Source organism: Chiloscyllium punctatum, chromosome 46, assembly GCF_047496795.1.
Source record: "Chiloscyllium punctatum isolate Juve2018m chromosome 46, sChiPun1.3, whole genome shotgun sequence".
Lineage (NCBI taxonomy): Eukaryota > Metazoa > Chordata > Chondrichthyes > Orectolobiformes > Hemiscylliidae > Chiloscyllium > Chiloscyllium punctatum.
In genome coordinates this window covers 56,837,192-56,856,358 of record NC_092784.1, presented here as the reverse complement: position 1 = coordinate 56,856,358, position 19,167 = coordinate 56,837,192, and the positions used below count along the sequence as shown (strand labels likewise).

The 19,167-nt window shown below is 44.6% G+C and overlaps 1 protein-coding gene across 7 annotated transcripts in view; it reads left to right on the top strand.

The window, feature by feature from the left end:
- Positions 1–19,167, top strand: part of LOC140468138 (nuclear receptor subfamily 5 group A member 2-like) — a 60,548-nt gene that overhangs the window by 16,273 nt on the left and 25,108 nt on the right. For 4 of the 7 annotated variants that reach the window (XM_072564336.1, XM_072564335.1, XM_072564338.1 and 1 more), the window contains exons 2-4: positions 8,132–8,247; positions 14,057–14,230; positions 14,842–14,983. In XM_072564336.1, coding sequence (XP_072420437.1) covers positions 8,146–8,247; positions 14,057–14,230; positions 14,842–14,983 — 418 coding nt within the window. In that variant the 5' untranslated portion in view covers positions 8,132–8,145. Of the gene's footprint in view, positions 1–163; positions 220–8,131; positions 8,248–14,056; positions 14,231–14,841; positions 14,984–19,167 lie in introns of all 7 variants that reach the window. The other 3 variants (XM_072564341.1, XM_072564340.1, XM_072564337.1) reach the window with 2 other exon arrangements.

Sequence of the window (19,167 nt, the reverse complement as noted above, 5' to 3'; positions counted from 1 at the left end):
TGAGGTGGTCGATCAGGAAGTGAATCGGGAAAAAGCAGGAAACTGGAGTTGACAGTCATCAGATCAGCCTTGATGTCATTGAATGGAGAAGCAGAGCTGATGGGCTGAATGGCCCCATTTCAGTTCCAATGTCTAACTGTCTATCTGATGTGTGCATCTGCAGGTCATCTCCTCCGCCCCTAATGAAACAAGAAAGACTGCGACCATGACAATGCACAGGTCTGTTGCACAATAGATCTTAGAACTTAGAACAATACAGCACAGAATAGGCCCTTCGGCCCTCGATGTTGTGCCAACGTGTGAACTAATGTAAGCTCATCCCCCTACACTATTCCATCATCATCCCCTTCGTTTCACAAGCCGGTCATTTTTAAAGGAAAAGCAGTTGGAAGCGAAGGATACTGGGCCCATAACCCAAAGGTCAATGGTAAATGGCATGGTGGCCCACTGGCTAGCACTGCTGCCCTCACAGCGCCAGGGACCCAGGTTCGATTCCACCCTCGGGCGACTGTCTGTGTGGAGTTTGCACTTTCTCCCCGTGTCTGCGCTGGTTTCCTCTGGGTGCTCTGGTTTTCTCCCACAATCTAAATGTGTGCAGATTAGGTTGAATTGGCCATGGGAAATTGCCCATAGTGTTCAGGAATGTGGAGGTTAGGTACATTAATCAGGGGTAAATGTAGAGTAATAGGGGAGGGGAATGGGTGTGGTTGGTTTACTCTTCGGAACATTGGTGTGGTCTTGTTGGGCCAAATGGCCTGTTTCCACACTGTAGGAGTTCTATGATTTGGATAGGGTAACCCATGACTGGATATTTCTCCTTGTGAGTGATCCAGCTCACCTGTGCAGTTGTGAGGTAGAGCCAGCTCATTCACACCTAAATGAACGTAGACTGAGGAAGTCCTCCTTCACCCAGGGCAACTGCATGAAGCAGCTAATAATGAGGGCCACAGGGTTAGCAGGAGGACATTCAATTCTTCAGATGAGTTTTACCATTGAATCAGATCACGTTGATTTGCATCCTAACTTCATCTCTTTCCATTCATTCAGGGAGGTTAGTGCATCACTATTTCGGCTCTAATGTATCACCCATCCCTCGCTGCCATTCTTCTGTAACTGTTAACATCCTTGCCCTGATAAAAATCTATCAGCCTCGATCTTGTTATCTTCACTCGGTCTCACAAGCTTTCTGGGGTGGGGGGGGCGGGGGTGTGTGCAGAGTTCCAGGTTTTCACTGCATTCTGTGGGAACTATTATCTCAGAACATCTGCCTGCAATGGCCTGATTTGGATGTTCAGGTTCTGCCCCCACTGTTCAGGACTCCTCCCACCAGAGGGGGCAGTCTCTCTCTCTCTCTCTCTTTCCCTCTCTATTCACGATCTATTGTCCTTAGTTTCACAAAATTGATGGAATGAAAGCTGAAGGAGTCAAAAGGGTTTACTGATGTTGCTGCAATCATCCTAAGTGTTGGGGGGGGAACGATCTGTTTCAAGTAGTAGTTGGTTCTTTCCAGCCTGTTTATTTTCAGTTCAGTCTTCGGATGTGGTCGTCGCTGGCTGGGTCAGTATTTACTGCCCATCCCTAGTTGCCCCTTGAGAAAGTGGGGGGTGATCTGCCTTCTTGAACCGCTGCAGTCCACGTGCTGTGGGTAGACCCACAATGCCCTTAGGGAGGGATTCCCAGGATTTGACAAGCGACAGTGAAGGAACGGCGATATATTTCCAAGTCAGGATGGTGAGTGACTTGGAGGGGAGCTTGCTGGGGCTGGTGTTTCTATGTGTCTGTTGCCCTTGTCCTTGTCTAGATGGAAGTGGTCATGGTTTAGGAAGGTGCTGTCTGAGGATCTTTGGTGAATTTCTGTAGTGCATCTTGTAGATGGTACGCACTGCTGTGACTGAGCATCGGTGCTGGGAGTGAATGTTTGTTGATGCGGTGTCAAAACTCTTGAGTGATGTTGGAGCTGCACTCATCCAGGCCAGTGGGGAGTATTCCATCACAATCCTGACTTTTGCCTTGTAGATAGTGGACAAGCTTTGGGGAGTCAGGAGGTAATTTACTTGCCACAGTATTCCTACCTCTAACCCTTCTCTTGTATTCAATGTATTTATATGGCAAACTCAATTCAGTTTCTGATCAATGGTAGCCCCCAGGATGTTGATAGTGCAGGATTTCATGATGGTAACACCATTGAGCATCAAGCAGTGATGATTAGATTCTCTCTTGTTGCCTGGCACTAGTGGGCGGCATGGTGGCTCAGTGGTTAGCACTGCTGCCTCACAGCACCAGGGACCTGGGTTCGGTTGACTGTCTGTGTGGAGTTTGCACATTCTCCCCGTGTCTGCATGGGTTTCCTCCCACAATCACAAAGATATGCAGGTCAAGTGAATTGGTCATGTTAAATTGCCCATAATGTTAGGTGCATTAGTCAGGGGTAAATATAGGGTAGGGGAATGGGTCTGGGTGGGTTACTCTTCAGAGGGTCGGTGTGGACTTGTTGGGCCAAATGGCCTGTTTCCACACTGTAGGGAATCTAATCTAATCCATGATGTGGCATAAATTTGCCATTTGCCACCTATCAGCTCAGACACGATATTGTCCAGGTGTTGCTGTATTTGGGATGGGTCCATTTCAGTAACTGAGGAGTCATGAGTGATGTTGGACATTATACAATCATTGGTGAACATCCTTGTGTTGGGGAAGGTAATTTCTAATTCTTCCTTATGTACAGTGAGGGGCACTCAAGCACGTCGAGGAGATTATCATCACTGTAAAGGAATTGTTTTGTCAGCCATTGTTTTGTCTTCCCTCTGTGTACCAATGGGATGCCTGAACAGCAACAGAGAACGCTCTTTTTATTTGATTGCAACATGGGACATCTCTTGTAGTAATATGTTACGCAATTGAAAATTCTTTGTATTGATTTAATCACTGCAATTGAGAACAGAAGAAGTGATAGTAAGACTGTAGGGTTGAATATTTCAAAGGGACTATTATTCTTGATTTGTAAAGCTACGGTAAATGTATCCAAAAGCGCTTCTCTGTATCGAGTGTGAACAACATCTGAGATGTGAAACATTTTAATACTCAGCCCTCATTTGATAAAAAGCTTCTGAAACTCAATGAGATAAGTAATTGGTTAATTCAAAGAAACTCAAAAATTTTAAAATTGCAGAGTGTGGAGTTTTTTTATAAACCATCATTACCTCTGAATTCTAAATATCCAAACATTATAATTTAAAATTTTTAAATAAGTAGAAATAATGGTAATATAATCTTTGTTTGCTCCCTAGCATCTTTCTCTCTGAAACAATATCAAAATCATTATTAGTTTCATTGAGCCTTTGCCTGATAAAAGTTGCGAAGGATCAAGGCTGAGACGGAAAGACTTTTTAATCATTAAGGGAATTAAGGGTCATGAAGGAAAGACAGGCAAGTAGGTTGAAGGAAACATCAGATCTCATTGAATGGTGGAGCAGACTTGATGGGCTGAATGGCCTAATTCTGCTCCATACGGTCTTATGGTGAATCTCAAGGAGTTGCATAACCAATAACTGTGATGTCATGTTAGAATGGTAGTCAGTGAAGATATTCTGCACTGCCAGGATTCAAAGTCTGGGAAACTTGAGAAACGATAGACTGGCACTAGAAGGGGTGCCGAAGAAGTTCACCAAGTTGGTTCCGGAATTGAGAGGGTTGTGTTGTGAGGAGATATTGAGTAGATTGGGACTATACTCATTGGAATTTAGAATAATGAAGGGGGATCTTACAAAAACATACAATTGGGAAGGGAATAGATAAGATGGAAGCAGGGAGGTTGTTTCCACTGGGGGGGTGAAACTAGAACTAGGGGGGCATAGCCTCATAATTAGAGGGAGCAGGTTTAGGACTGAGCTGAGGAGGAACGTCTTCACCCAAAGGGTTGGGAATCTGTGGAATTCCCTGCCCAGTGAAGCAGTTGAGGCTACCTTGTTGAGTGTCTTTAAGGCAAAGAAAGATAGATATTTGAACAATAATTAAAGGTTATGGTGAGCAGGCGGGTCGGTGGAGCTGAGTCCATGGTAAGATCAGCCATGATCTTATTGGATGGTGGAGCAGGCTTGAAGGGCCAAATGGCCTACTCCTGCTCTGAGTTCTGATGTTCTTATGTAAACGTAGAATAACAAAGGCACAATCCAGGCTAACGTTTTACTGCAACACCGAGGGAGTGCTGCACTGTTCAAGATACCAGCTTTTGAATGTGCTGGTAAGTCAGGCCCCATCTCCCATTACTGGTGCACACAGTCGATCCCCCAGCACATTTCAGAAGGGGAACGCTCCAGTGTCCTGTCCAATGTTTGGTCCCTAAACCAGATTAAAATTGGAAAGTGCTGGAGGAACTCAGCAGGTCTGGCAACATTGGTGGAGAGAGAAGAAAGCATTAATGTTACGAATTCGGTATGACCGTTCTTCAGGACTCGCCTTTACTATTTACCCAATTTTTCTCATTGTTACTGGGAGTTTACTGAGTATAAACTGGGGGCCAACTTTCCTACCATACAGCAGATTAATTGCTTTACAAAATAGCATAGCTTTGAAAAACAACTGGGGTTGGTATTGAGCTGACTAATGTTGCTAGCTGTAATTTTAGACTGGCTTTGCCATAGTGTTTTCACTTACATACATTCCCTTGTTATTGGAATTTCTGATAAAAGTTGCACAAAGCACAGATAACAAAAATAACTTTGAAATTGAAACTAGCAGGCATCCGAAGAGAAAAACAACATTAGTTTGAACTCATTAATCCAAACATTGAGCAGCATTATAGAAACCAGCTCAGTGGTTAGAACCACTGTCTAACAGCGCCGAGGACCCGGGTTCGATTCCAGCCTCGGGTGACTGTCTGTGTGGAGTTTGCACATTCTCCCTGTGTCTGTGTGGGTTTCCTCCGGGTGCTCCGCTTTCCTCCCACACTCCAAAGATGTGCAGGTGTAGGGTGGATTGGCCATGCTAAATTACCCCATAGTGTGCAGGCTGGGTGGGTTAGCCATGGGAAATGCAGGATTACAGGGATGGGGTAGGAGATGAGTCTTGGTGGTAGGCCCTTCAGAGAGTTGGTGTAGACCTGACGGGCCGAATGGTGTGCTGCCACACCGTAGGGGAATTCTGTGAGCAGACACTTGTCCAAGTTACAGAAGGGATGAGATGATGAGGATGTGATGTTCTTGGAGCAGCATCTGGAGACACTGGTTAGCAGGACAGAAATGGGAGAGTGTCAAAGGCCAAGTGACTGGATTAGGGATGGATGGCACGTGCTGCAATCGCCAGTAAAGCTCACATCCCACAGAAGGATTCTTCAAAAAGCTGGATTTCTTCACTGGGGCAATGCCTTGCGGACTTGTATTCCACACTGGGATTTTGCACCTTAATCTGAGGTAGTGTGGCAGAACTGTTGGAAATGATTTGTCAGCTTCAGGTTAACATTCCATTCCATTGTCCCTGCATCTCTGTTAATTCCCCACTGTTCCCCTCCCTCCTCCCGTGTGAATCTTTCAACTCACCTGATAGCAACGGCACTGACTGAGGCCATTCTGGCTCTTGGAAAGATCTATCCAATTCTTTCAGATCCCACATCCCTGCCTTTAGGAATTGGTTTTGAAAAGCCCTTACTTTTTAGTGTCGTCTATGGTGCCACCTCACAATCTACATTCTGCGGTTGTTGTGATGTATTGATAGTGCCCCTATCTCTGACCCAGGAGACCTGAATTCAAGTCCCACCTGCTCCAGAAGTGTATTATGACATCACTGAAAAGGTTGAATAGAAAATATTTATAGTCTCCCTCTCCGTGCAATTAGACTTCACGCTGCACTTGTTCTCTACAATAATTGTACTGGGCCCATTGCTTCTCCTGTACAGTCTGAGGTTCTGACCAGCTTGACATCTTGTTGAACTTACACGTGTTAACTTGCTGAAATCCACATGAAACTGCTCCAGCTTCTATTCCAATCTCTGTAAAAAGAAGGTTTTAAAATGTCTGTAAAATAGCGGACAAAGGAAGTTCCTACTAATCTACTTCTTCCTGACATTAGTCATTCCAGATACGACCCATTGATTTGGGTCTATCTTGAGAAGGAGATAGAGAATGAAAAGCTTTTACCCAGAAGTCTCAATTCCATCTCAATGCTATGCTCTGACCAACTGCAGTCAGACTCTGACATCGACGTTGAGACGTGGTAATTGACTTTGCTTTAAAATGAATTGTTGAATAAGGGTGAATAAGAAATTCTTTCTCTATCAGTTGTTCTCATTATGTGTGTGTGTGCCAAAACCAAGTTCAAATCTACTGGCAAACTATGCTCAGCTACCCAATTCCATGCCATAGCAATAAATAAAGGACAGAGTGGCTATCCAAGTCTAAAATCTTATACAGAGGAACATACCCAATTCAGGGGGATGACTTTTGACCTTTCTCCATCTGGCCAATTGCCTTAAATTTGTTCCCCCCACTACCCCAGTACCCTCTCTTAATAAAGTCATAGCGCTAATTTCTAAAGCAAAGAGAACATAATGAGGTTTTGTCCAACACAATACATTGTACGCCGTGAGGTATGGGTGCATGTGAGTGTAGGTGTCTGGGTTTGTGAGTTCACATGTTCATGGATGCATATGTGAGCATGGGTGAGTTTGTGTCTTTGTGTGCTTTTGAGTATTTGCTGACATTTATGCACATCTGTTTGTTTGTGTGTACGTGTGCATGCGCGCACATGCATGGATGTATGTCTGTGCATGTGTGTGTCAGTGTGTTTGTGTGTGCGCTTGGGTCTCTGTTTTTGTGTGTGTCTGTGTGTGCATGTGTGTGTACATCTGTGTGTCTGTGTGTATGTTTGATCATATTTGTATGCGTGTGTGTTCATGTGCTTGTGTGTGCATGTGTAACTATGCTTATGCCTGTATCCTTGCACATTTGTGTGTTTGCATGTGTGAGTTTGTGTGAGGGCTGGAATCTCAATAGCAAAGGTCATTCAGGACCAGGGAGGTCCATGGGCAAATTGGGAACCAACATTGGAGGCTGGACCATGTGTGTCCATTCTTTGTGCATGCACATGTGAAATGGTTTATGTGTGAGCCAAACTGCCTCGGATCACGTATTTATTTTTCAAGCTGTTAGTCTCAATCTCTGAGGGCTTTGGGGGTTAACCAGAAGATTATAGACCTTTCCTCATGGTCATTAATAAGTCACTTGAGTTTTTAAACAAGAAAACACCAATTTTTCTAATCCTTCCTTTCTGATGCTCCCTTAGAGATTCTCTGATTTATTGAATTCAGTTTTGTGATGGATTATTGATGCTAATTATAAATGTATTGCATTCACTAAACTGTTACACCTTCACTAGATATGGCTACTGGTCAACTTTATCATGATCTGAGCTTATCATAGAATCCCTACAGTGTGGAAGCAGGCCATTCAGCCCGTCAAGTCCAAACCAACCCCTCTGAAGAGCATCCCACCCTGAACCAACCCTTCCCCTATCCCTGTAAGTCTGCATTTCCTATTGCTAATCCACCTAGCCTGCACACTATGGAGAAATTCAGCATGGTCAATCCACCTAACCTAAAATAGACAGGCAGGAGGCTGTAAGAACACAGCACGCCAGGCAGCATCAGGAGGTGGAGAAGTCGATGTTTCGGAACACGGAATTCCCAACCTCCTGATGCTGCCTGGCTTGCTGTGCTCTTCCAGCCTCCTGCTTGTCCATTTTGGATTCCAGCACCTGCAGTTGTTTTTGTCTCAATCCACCTAACCTGCTCTTGTTTGGACTGTGGGAAGAATCCAGAGGACCAGGAGGGAACCCACACAGATGTGGGAAGAGCACAGAAACTCCACATGTACAGTTGCCCAAGGGTCCTTGGCACTGGGAGGCAGCAGTGCTAACCACTGAGCCAGTGTGTTGCCCACCCCAGTTAGTGGGGTTGGCAACTCATAATGAAGCATCACTCAGGAAAAGAGAGATCCAGGGACCGAAACTAGAGGCTAGTGGGTGACTGCAAGTGTTTTCATAGGTTGTTCTGATAACCCACTGTTATTAGAAATATGATTGGGGTAAAATCCGGGGTCAAATAAGGACATCGCTAACCTCCTGTTTCCTCGTGTCCTAGATCCTAAGATTAAGATGGAGTTCCCGTTTGAAACTGCCTATGAGGAATTGTGTCCGATTTGTGGAGACAAGGTATCGGGATATCACTATGGCCTTCTGACCTGTGAAAGTTGTAAGGTATGAAGTGTCTTCAGTCTTCATTGGAGGTTTGCGCTGAAATGGAACTGTACACAGAGTCTTGAAGGGATGCGAAGGTTCCAGGTTTAATCTCACATTATACTTATCTAAAGAAGGTTGGAGTGTAAAAACAGTGATGTGCTACTGAGAATTTATAAAGCTCTATTTAGGCCCCATTTTGAATATTGTGTCCTGTTTTGGGCCCCACGCCTAAGGAAGAACATACAAGCACTGGAGCGTGTCCAGCAGAGATTCACACGGATGATCCCTGGAATGGTAGGCCTAACATATGATGAATGGCTGAGGATCCTGGGATTTTTTTTCATTAGAGTTTAGAAGGTTGAGGGGAGATCTAATAGAAACTTACAAGATAATGCATGGTTTAGAAAGGGTGGACGCTAGGAAATTGTTTCCATCAGGCAGGGATACTAGAACCCGTGGGCACAGCCTTAGAATTAGAGGGGGTCAATTTAGAACAGAAATGAGGTGACATTTCTTCAGCCAGAGAGTGGTGGGCCTGTGGAATTCATTGCCATGGAGCGCAGTGGAGGCCAGGACTTTAAATGTCTTCAAGGCAGAGATTGATAAATTCTTAATCTCTCAAGGAATTAAGGGGTAAGGGGAGAGTGCGGGTAAGTGGCATTGAAATGCCCATCAACCATGATTGAATGGCAGAGTGGACTCGATGGGCCAAATGGCCTTACTTCCACTCCTATGGTCGTATGGCCTTATACCTGGTAATGTCCCTTCGGTCTAAGAAACAGAGAAAACAGCTAAAGCTCCCACTCTCGGTCAATTTCGGGACTGACTGGTACACTCTCCAGGTTGAATAGCTCAGACTCCCTCCCCCCTTGATAAGTGGGCACTTTGTTGTAAAAAAGCAATGCCCCCACCCCCAGCACCTCCCCCCAAACTTGAGCCACTATAAATCAACCACCAGAACACAGTGGAGAGACATTGTCATGGGATCAGCACGAAAAGTGAGGGCTGGAATCTCAATAGCAAAGGTCATTCAGGGCCAGGGAGGTCCATGGGCAAATTGGGAGCCAACATTGGAGGCTGGACCATGTGTGTCCAATGCTGAGAAGGTGAGAAAAGGTCAGCTTTGAGAATGCAGTGTCATCTTTCATGAAACAGTTAACAGATACAGAGTTCTGTAAAACAAAGGTCACTCACATTCAGTTGTTTTTTTTGTGAATCCTCAGCCCCTTGAACATCAAAGGCCCTTGCCACCTAACTCTCAATTCCATTCTGGAACTCAATGTTCCTTTGACTGGGTACAAAACACCATGTTTTATGATTAACTACATATCTTGTAACTGTTACATTTTGCATGGCAGTTGACACATGACAAATATTCTCTGTTGCTCTCGAATGTGTTAAAACTGTTAAGCAGAGTCTCTTTTATGGCTATATTGTAAATATGGGACACTTGGGTTCAAAGTTATAAAGGTAATTTTACATCTGATATCTGGAAATATTTCTTCACAATATAATTTCTAGACTAAGCAATTCTGGCTGCAATTAGATAGGACTTTGGTGAGACTGCATATGGAATGCTGTGGGTGGTTTTGGTCTCCTTATCTGACAAACCTCAACATGGTTTGAGAGAGTACAGCAAACGTTCACTCGATTGATTATTGTTATGAGAAGGCTCCTGTCTAATGAGAATTCAGAGGAGTTGAGAGATCATCTCAGTGAAATTTTGAGGGAGCCAGTCTTAGTAGAGGTTGGAAAGTCAGGGTCACAGTCTCAGGAAAAGGGGTCAGCGCTCCAATGCCCGGTGGCTCAGTGGTTAGCACAAAAAAAATTGCAGATGCTGGGATCCGAAGTTGACAAGCAGGAGGCTGGAAGAACACAGCAAGCCAGGCAGCATCAGGAGGTGGAGAAGTCAAGGTTTCAGGTATAACCCTTCCTCAGACCAGCACTGCAGCGTCACAACACCAGGGACCCAGGTTCGATCCCACCCTTGGGCGACTGTCTGTGTGGAGTTTGCACGTTCTCCCATGTCTGCATGGGTTTCCTGCGGGACCTCTAGTTTCCTCCCACAATCCAAAGGGAGGTTAGGTGGATTGGCCATGGGAAATTGCCCTGTAGTGTCCAGGGATGTGCAGCCTAGGTGAGTGAGATCGCTACAGATGGTTGATGTGGACTAACTGGGTCAAATGGCCTGCTGTCGGGATTCTATGATGTTGGTTGAAGGATAAATATTAAATGGAAGAGCTTGTTTGCTCCTCATCAAAATAGGGTTTTAGCATCTTTTCCCAAAAGGCTCCTTGGTTTAATGGGTCACTGAAAAGATAGCCCCCATGGAAGGGCAACATTCCCCCCAGCACTGCATTGACGTGACAGCCTAGACATTGCACCAGCTACTGTTTGAATTCCATTTAGCAAATCCTCTCCAGTCTGGGCCACTGGGAGAGGCATTGTTTGCCTATCTAGTCACAATCTGCTTGAGAGGGTTAAAAAGTCTTATTCTGCTGCCTAAGTAGGATTTTGCTGAACGACAAGTCAGCATAGAGGTTAGTGGGGGAAGGATGCAGCAGGAGAGTTGATGGGTTTGAAAACAAATAAGCTTGTCAAACAATACTCTTCATAAACAGGATGGTGCATTCAACTGGGAGTTGACAATGAAAAGTCTTTATCACATGGGCCTATTAACATAGGAAGGGATTTTTTTTTGTTTTTAAAAAAATGTAGTTTGTATTAATTTAACCAATTGTGCCCACTGCTGACAAGTGACCTGTCCCCCCTTACTGCCCTCCTACTGTCTATCTCAGGTCAGGCACAACAATAGTGTAAGAAACACTCTCTCTTTGATTCATCCCAGCTCTGAGGACATATGCTCAGCATCAAAAGTTCAGCTTCTGCATCAAGTAGTCCTTTGTGTATTATAGCATCCCAAGTTGCTTGACGGCAGAGGATCTATCAAACAAAGTTTGAGAACCAACCCCACACAAGATGGTGAAAGGATAAGTCTTAGGAGAAGGAGGTATGTTTTATGGATCTCAAAGGAGGTGACAGTGAGAGAGATAGACAGTGAGACTGGGGCCTGGGATTCAAGATCTGAGGGATTCCAGGTGGGGACTACCTGCCCCGTTATTGGGGAAGAGTTGACATTCCTGATGAAGGGCTTTTGCCCGAAATGTCGATTTTCCTGCTCCTTGGATGCTGTCTGAACTGCTGTGCTTTTCCAACAACGCTCTAATCCAGAATCTGGTTTCCAGCATCTGCAGTCATTGTTTTTACCTTGAAGAGTTGACATTGCAGATGCCACCAAGGGAAGACTTACAGGAGCATTCAAAACAAACTTTGCATATCAACAGGGTCATTACTGATCAAGAAACAAAGCAGGAGGGGTGGTTTCTGGTTCACTTCCTTGTGCAACGTTAATGATCGTCAATCACTAATTCAGAAAACACAGCTTCCATTACTCCGTGCAAATAACCAGTACATCCCACACACAGCAACCACCAGGGAAGAAGGAAGCTACAAAGATAGGCTTTACTCGGTAAAGATTAACAGAGTCATCTCCTGTTACATGGTGCCGTTAAACCATTAAATGGTGTGGTAGGCAGGTTGACTCACTGCTGCATATTCATGACCTGGATGACACCCATTCAAAGCTCATTTTGTGATTTCCATAACGAGAGAAGTTCAACAGACTTGTGTGTAATTACCTTGAGTATAATTTCACCAGAGATGCTGGAATAAATCCATCAGGAACATGAGTAATCAGCACGTTGGCATCCCATTGACATCCTAGAGAGAGAAATGAGAGAGAGCGGGATGGGAAGTTGACCCACTGCCATTGTTTGGGCTTCCCACCTGGAGAGGAACTCTTATCTTTCAGCAGGCACAAGGAGTCAATTTTGTTAATGTGGGACTACAGCCCTGCGTAAGGCAGACTGGCAAAGAACTGGAAGTTTCCCTTCCCTCAGTGAACCAGCTCTGGTTTTAGCTGGCATTAATCACTTTTACACAATGTTTTCATTATCCCAGAACCAGGCAGCCTTATCGAATTCAGGACTAGCCAAGGTGTGACTTGAACTCACAGTTTTGGTCTCTAGTTCAGATAAATGCGAGGTGCTGCATTTTGGGAAAGCAAATCTTAGCAGGATTTATACACTTAATGTTAAGATCCTAGGGAGTGTTGCTGAACAAAAAGACCTTGGAGTGCAGGTTCATAGCTCCTTGAAAGTGGAGTCGCAGGTAGATAGGATAGTGAAGAAGGCGTTTGGTATGCTTTCCTTTATTGGTCAGAGTATTGAGTACAGGAGTTGGGAGGTCATGTTGCGGCTGTACAGGACATTGGTTAGGCCACTGTTGGAATATTGCATGCAATTCTGGTCTCCTTCCTATCGGAAGGATGTTGTGAAACTTGAAAGGGTTCAGAAAATATTTACAAGGATGTTGCCAGGTTGGAGGATCTGAGCTACAGGGAGAGGCTGAACAGGCTGGGGTTGTTTTCCCTGGAGTGTCAGATGCTGAGGCATGACATTATAGAGGTTTACAAATTTATGAGGGGCATGAATAGGATAAATAGGCAATGTCTTTTCCCTGGGGTTGGGGAGTCCAGAACTAGAGGGCATAGGTTTAGGGTGAGAGGGGAAAGATATAAAAGAGACCTAAGGGGTAACTTTTTCATGCAGAGGGTGGTACGTGTATGGAATGAGCTGCCAGAGGAAGTGGTGAAGGCTGGTACAATTGCAACATTTAAGAGGCATTTGGATGGGTATATGAATAGGAAGGGTTTGGAGGGATATGGGCCGGGTGCTGGCAGGTGGGACTAGATTGGGTTGGGATATCTGGTCGGTATGGATGGGTTGGACCGAAGAGTCTGTTTCCACGCTGTACATCTCTATGACTCTATGACTCTGACTTAACAAGGGAAGAATATTATTGTATCACAGCCACTTCAGAGAAACTCTCTTTCACAAATTTGAGCAGATTATGCCTTTGAAATCGTAGAATCCCTACAGTGTGAAAACAGGCCGTTAGGCCAAACAAGTCCATAACAACCCTCTAAAGAGTATCCCATCCATTCCCCTAATCCTCTGCATTTCCCCAGACTCATGCACCTAGCCTACACATCCGTGAACAATTGGCCAATACACCTGACCTGCATGTCTTTGGACTGTGGGAAGAAACCGGTGCACCTGGACGAATCCCACGCTGACAAAGGGGAGAATGTGCAAACTCCACACGGACACTCATCCAAGGGTGGGGAATCGGTCCTGGGTCCCTGGTGCTGTGAGGCAGCAGTGCTAACCACTGAGCCACCGTCCCGCCCCTGCACACTGGAATAAGAGGTGTTCTTATGACCACAACAATTAGACCAGAAGAGGTAGGAGTGGAGTTGGCCATTCGGCCTGTCAAATCTGCTTGCCATTCGATGAGATCAGGGCAGATCTGATGATCCTCAGCTTCATTTCCCTGCCTGTCCCCCATAGTTTGATGCCCGTACTGATTAGAAATCTGTCTCTCTCATCTTTGAGGATATTTAATGGCCCAGATTCAGCAGTGCTCTGCCATAAACAATTCCACAGACTCATTCCCCTCTGAGAGAAGAAATGAGACTTAAATGTGCAACTCCTTATTCTGAGATGATGCCCTTTGGTCCTAGACTCTCCCATAAGAGGAAAACCATCTTTCCACATCAAAACGTCAAGTCCCCTAAGAATCTTTCATGTTCAATAATGCCTTCCCTCATTCTACTGAACTCCAAGTCCAATCTACTCAACCTCTCCTCATTGGAAAGTTTGGGAATAACCTCATGAATTTCTTTGGATTTCTTTCCTTTCCTTAGATAAGGGGACCAAAGCTCTTCATAGCATTCCAATTATGGACTGGCCACTTGGACATGTATTTGATTGTTAGAGAGCCTGACAGGGCAGGCACTATGAGGTCATTTCATCTCGTGGGGGAGTCTGGAACAAGAGATCACACTCTCAGAACAGGAGGCCTCCAATTCACCATGGAGGTGAGGAAAAATTCATGTTCATAGAGGGTCATGAACCCTGCGACCTCTCTGCCTCAGACAACAATAGGCACTGGGTAATTGGACATGTACAAGTTCTTGAACTAGAAATGACGCAGGGGTATGGAGAAGATGCATGAAAGTGAGGTAGAGGTCAAGATCAGATCTGCCATGTTCTTGTTAAATGGTGGGGCAGGCTTGACTGCCTGAATAGTCTACTCCTGCACATATTCCTAACTTCTTTTTTGATATTAAGGTTGTTCTTCCAACATATAATCTCATTGCAGCGTTGCATTGTACTTTGTACCTTCTCCAAAATCAACACGTCCAAAATATACTGCAGGGAATAGGGTTAACTCTGAGTGGGCACAAACCTGCGCTCCAGACAAAGCTTAAACAGTCATGACATCATGCCTTAAAGCAGCAATGTTACTCTAAACAGGCAAAAGGAAATAGTTGAAATCTCTGGCTGACTTCAGGCTGTGGAAATAAGAGGTCAGAGCAGCACTTCCTAGTCTGGTATCTGCCTTGTATAGACAGCTGCCTGTCCACATCTCACAGGAAGTGTTATTGATTAACTAAATTAAGAAGCTGTATGTATGCTTCTATTTCAGGGCTTTTTCAAACGCACAGTTCAGAATAACAAACGCTACACCTGTGTAGAAAACCAGTGCTGTCAAATCGACAAAACCCAGAGGAAACGGTGCCCTTACTGTCGGTTCCAAAAATGTTTGACTGTTGGAATGAAGCTGGAAGGTAATTACTTCACTCATATTCATTCCTTTCTGAAAGAACACAGCACTGTGCATTTATGTGGCGCCTTTAGGTGTAAAGGCCACAGATCGAGGCCCTGGGTGACTGTGTCACCCATGATGGATCGGTGGGAATTAGGGATATTCAAGAGGCCTGAATCGATACAAAGCAAAGATCTCAGAAGGTTTTAGGACCGCGGAAGGGAGGCAAGAGGCCATGAAGGGATTGAGAAGGGGGTAAATATCCTCTCTGTCAAGAGGAAGTGCTCAGAGCATGGGTAACAACGCACTTGGTACCTGAAACCAAAATCTGGCCCATGTCCACCTGAAATGGGAAATGATGCATTATTTTTCCCTCTGATGTTCTTCGACCCCGAGTTGTTGGGGAATTAATCTGTGAACATTGAACACCCCTCACCCCCGCCATCCTCCCAGAGAAGTTACAACTCAAAATAGATCATGTGCAGGCATAGACACTGAGCTTGGGCCATTTAATCATACTGGGTCCAATTCTATCCCGACTCAGAATACAATATTGAGTAGAGTGGGTTCTTTCTTGATTATATGTTTTTTATTGGGATCTGTGTCTTGATTAAATTTTAAAAATATAAGCCATAAAACTCCATAGACATAATGCACATAGGGAACAAATGTCAACTTCATTTCACTGAATGTGGAAACTGGGTAATCTTGCAACAATGTCCTGGGTACACCAGTATCACCTAATTGCAAATGGACCGAGGTTGGTGTATGTACAGATAATGGACCCATGTCATATAATCTACCCTTTAACATGGATTCTGGGTAACCCAAGATGGACGACAGGAAAGATTTCTGGCTATAACAGGCTGCTCCTTTTTCGATGTATTTTAGGTGTTGGAGGAGATTTCCTCCGATTCCAGGAGCAGCAATTATTGTTTTATATGCTGTTGCAATTGTTTTGGAACTTTGAAAAAAAAAGTCAAAACAATGGCACTTTAAAAGGAAGAAAGACAGACAAAGGCAGCGAGCACATGGTCTGTAAGGGAGAGAGAGAAGAAATCACAGCAGTGAATCTGTCCAGTTACTGCCTTGGCTGTTTGAATTCATGTATCACTGGACATCGGGAGTGTGTCTAGGAAAACCTAACCAGCGAAATTCACAACTAATCTTGAGGGAACCTGTTTGGGAGAGGTCACAGCACAGAAACAGAAAAGTAAATAGCCTTGCTGTAAATCTGCAATACTGAGTAGAGTGGGTTCTTTCTTGATTATATGTTTTTTTATTGTCTCCTGATTAAATTTTAAAAATATAAGCCATAAGGATTAAGTTAGCCTGGAGCAGTGTTTTGTAGAGCAATAAGGTGGTGCTATTTTCTGGGTCTGTAGATTGGAAGGAACAACATGCTGTGATATGCTGCTTTTGTCGGATGTGGGAGTTTCAGGAGAGTTTGAGGATTACTGTGGACTATATCTGCAATAAGTGTCATTGGTTGCGAATCCTGTCAGATCAAATAGATTGGTTGGAGCAACAGTTAAAGGCAATAAGGAGTTTACAAGAGTTAGGGGGCGTGATGGATGGCAGTTATAGAAAGGGAGAAAAGCCACCGATACAGTCAGGTAGATGGGTTAGCTCCAAGAAAGGTAGGAGAGATGGGCAGGTAGTACAGGAGTCTTCTGTGGCTTGTCCCGTTTCAAGCAAATATGCTGTTTTGGAAAATGTAGGGAGTGATGGACTTTCAGGGGAATGTAGCATGAACAGCCAGGTTTTTGGTATCAAGATTAGCTCTCATGTAATGAGGGGTACATCAGGTTCCAAGCGTTCGATTGTGATAGGGGACTCTCTAGTCAGGGGGACAGACAGACGTTTCTGCAGCCAGCAGTGAGAAATCAGAATGGTGTGTTGCCTCCCTGGTGCCAGGATCAAGGATATCTCAGAGAGGGTGCAGAATGTTCTCAAAGGGGAGAGGGGCGAGCAGGAAGCCATTGTACACATTGGTACCAGAGACATAGGAAGGGAAAAGGATGAGATTCTGAAGGGAAAATATAGAAAGTTAGGCAGGAATTTAGGCAGGAGGGTAGTAATATCTGGCTTACTCCCGGTGCTGCAAGCTAGTGAGGGTAGGAATAGGAGGATAGAGCAGATGAATGCATGGCTGAGGAACTGGTGTATGGGAGAAGGATTCCCATTTTTGGATCGTTGGAACCTCCTCTGGAGTAGAAGTGACCTGTATAAGAAGGATAGATTGCACCTGAATTGGTAGGGGACTAATATACTGGCAGGGAGATATGCTAGAGCTCCTCAGGAGGATTTAAACGAGTAAGGGGAGGGGGGAATCCCAGGGAGATAGTGAGGCAAGAGATCAATCTGAGACTGGTACAGTTGAGAAAAGAAGTGAGTCAAACAGTCAGGGCAGGCAGTAACAAAGCAGAGAACAAGGTAGGACTGATAAATTAAACTGCATTTAAATTCAATGCAAGGGGCCTAACAGGGAAGGCAGATGACCTCAGGGCATGGCTAGGAACATGGGACTGGGATATCATAGCAATTACAGAGACATGGCTCAGGGAAGGGCAGGACTGGCAGCTTAATGTTCCAGGATACAAATGCTACAGGAAGGATTGAAAGGGAGGCAAGAGAGGAGGGGGAGTGGCATTTTTGATAAGGGATAGCATTACAGCTGTACTGAGGGAGGATATTCCTGGAAATACATCCAGGGAAGTTATTTGGGTGGAACTGAGAAATAGGAAAGAGATGACCACCTTATTGGGATTGAATTATAGACCCCCCCAATAGTCAGAGGGAAATTGAGAAACAAATTTGTAAGAAGATTTCAGTTATCTGTAAGAATAATAGGGTGGTTATGGTAGGGGATTTTAACTTTCCAAGCATAGACTTGGACTGCCATAGTGTTAAGGGTTTGGATGGAGAGGAATTTGTTAAGAGTATACAAGAAAGCTTTCTGATTCAGTATGTGGAAATACCTACTAGAGAAGGTGCAAAACGTGACCTACTCTTGGGAAATAAAGCAGGGCAGGTGACTGAGGTGTCAGTGGGGGAGCACTTTGGGGCCAGTGACCATAATTCTATTAGTTTTAAAATTGTAATGGAAAAGGATAGACCAGATCTAAAAGTTGAAGTTCGAAATTGGAGGAAGGCTAATTTTGACGGTTTTAGGCAAGAACTTTCAAAAGCGAATTGGGGGCAGACGTCTGCAGGTAAAGGGACGGCTGGAAAATGGGAACCCTTCAGAAATGAGATAACGAGAGTCTAAAGACAGTACACCGTAGAGCCTCAACTTACAAACTTAATCCATTCCGGGACCCGGTTCGCGAACCGTAAAGTTTGCGAACTGAATCAATTTTTCCCATTGTTCGGATAGCATAAGAATTCTTGGACGTAGCAACGAACGCTGTTTACAGTGCACGCGCCAAAGACGAACTGAATAAGATCACGCAGGGCCCGAGAGCTTTTGCGTTCAACAAGTGTGTAGCAAAGCAGAACAATGAAACCACGTGGTCGCACACGGGCTTTTTGCGTTCGTACCTTGAATTTCCTACGTACGTTGAAGCAAAATTTTACGTACAATCCTGTTCATAAACCAATTTGTTCGTGAACGGGGTCGTTCGTATGTCGAGGCGCTACTGTACTCCTGTTAAGACAAAAAGAAAGGCTGGTAGGTGTAGGGAATGTTGGATGACTAAAGAAATTGAGGGTTTGGTTAAGAAAAAGAAAGAAGTATATGTCAGGTATAGACAGGATAGATCGAGTGAATCCTTCGAAGAGTATAAAGGAAGAAGGAGTATACTTAAGAGGGCAATCAGGAGGGCAAAATGGGGACATGAGATATCTTTGGCAAATAGGGTTAAGGAGAATCCAAAGGATTTTTACATATACATTAACGATAAAAGGGGAACTAGGGAGAGAATAGGGCTCCTGAAAGATCAGCAAGGCAGCCTTTGTGTGGAGCCACAGGAGATGGGAGAGATACTAAATGAGTATTTTGCATTAGTGTTTACTGTGGAAAAGGATATGGAAGATATAGAATGGAGGGAAACAGATGGTGACATTTTGAAAAATGTCCCTATTACAGAGGAAGAAGTGCTGGATGCCTTGAAAGGGTTAAAGGTGGATAAATCCCCAGGACCTGATCAGGTGTACCCTCAAACTCTGTGGGAAGCTAGGGAAGTGATTGCTGGGCCTTGAGCT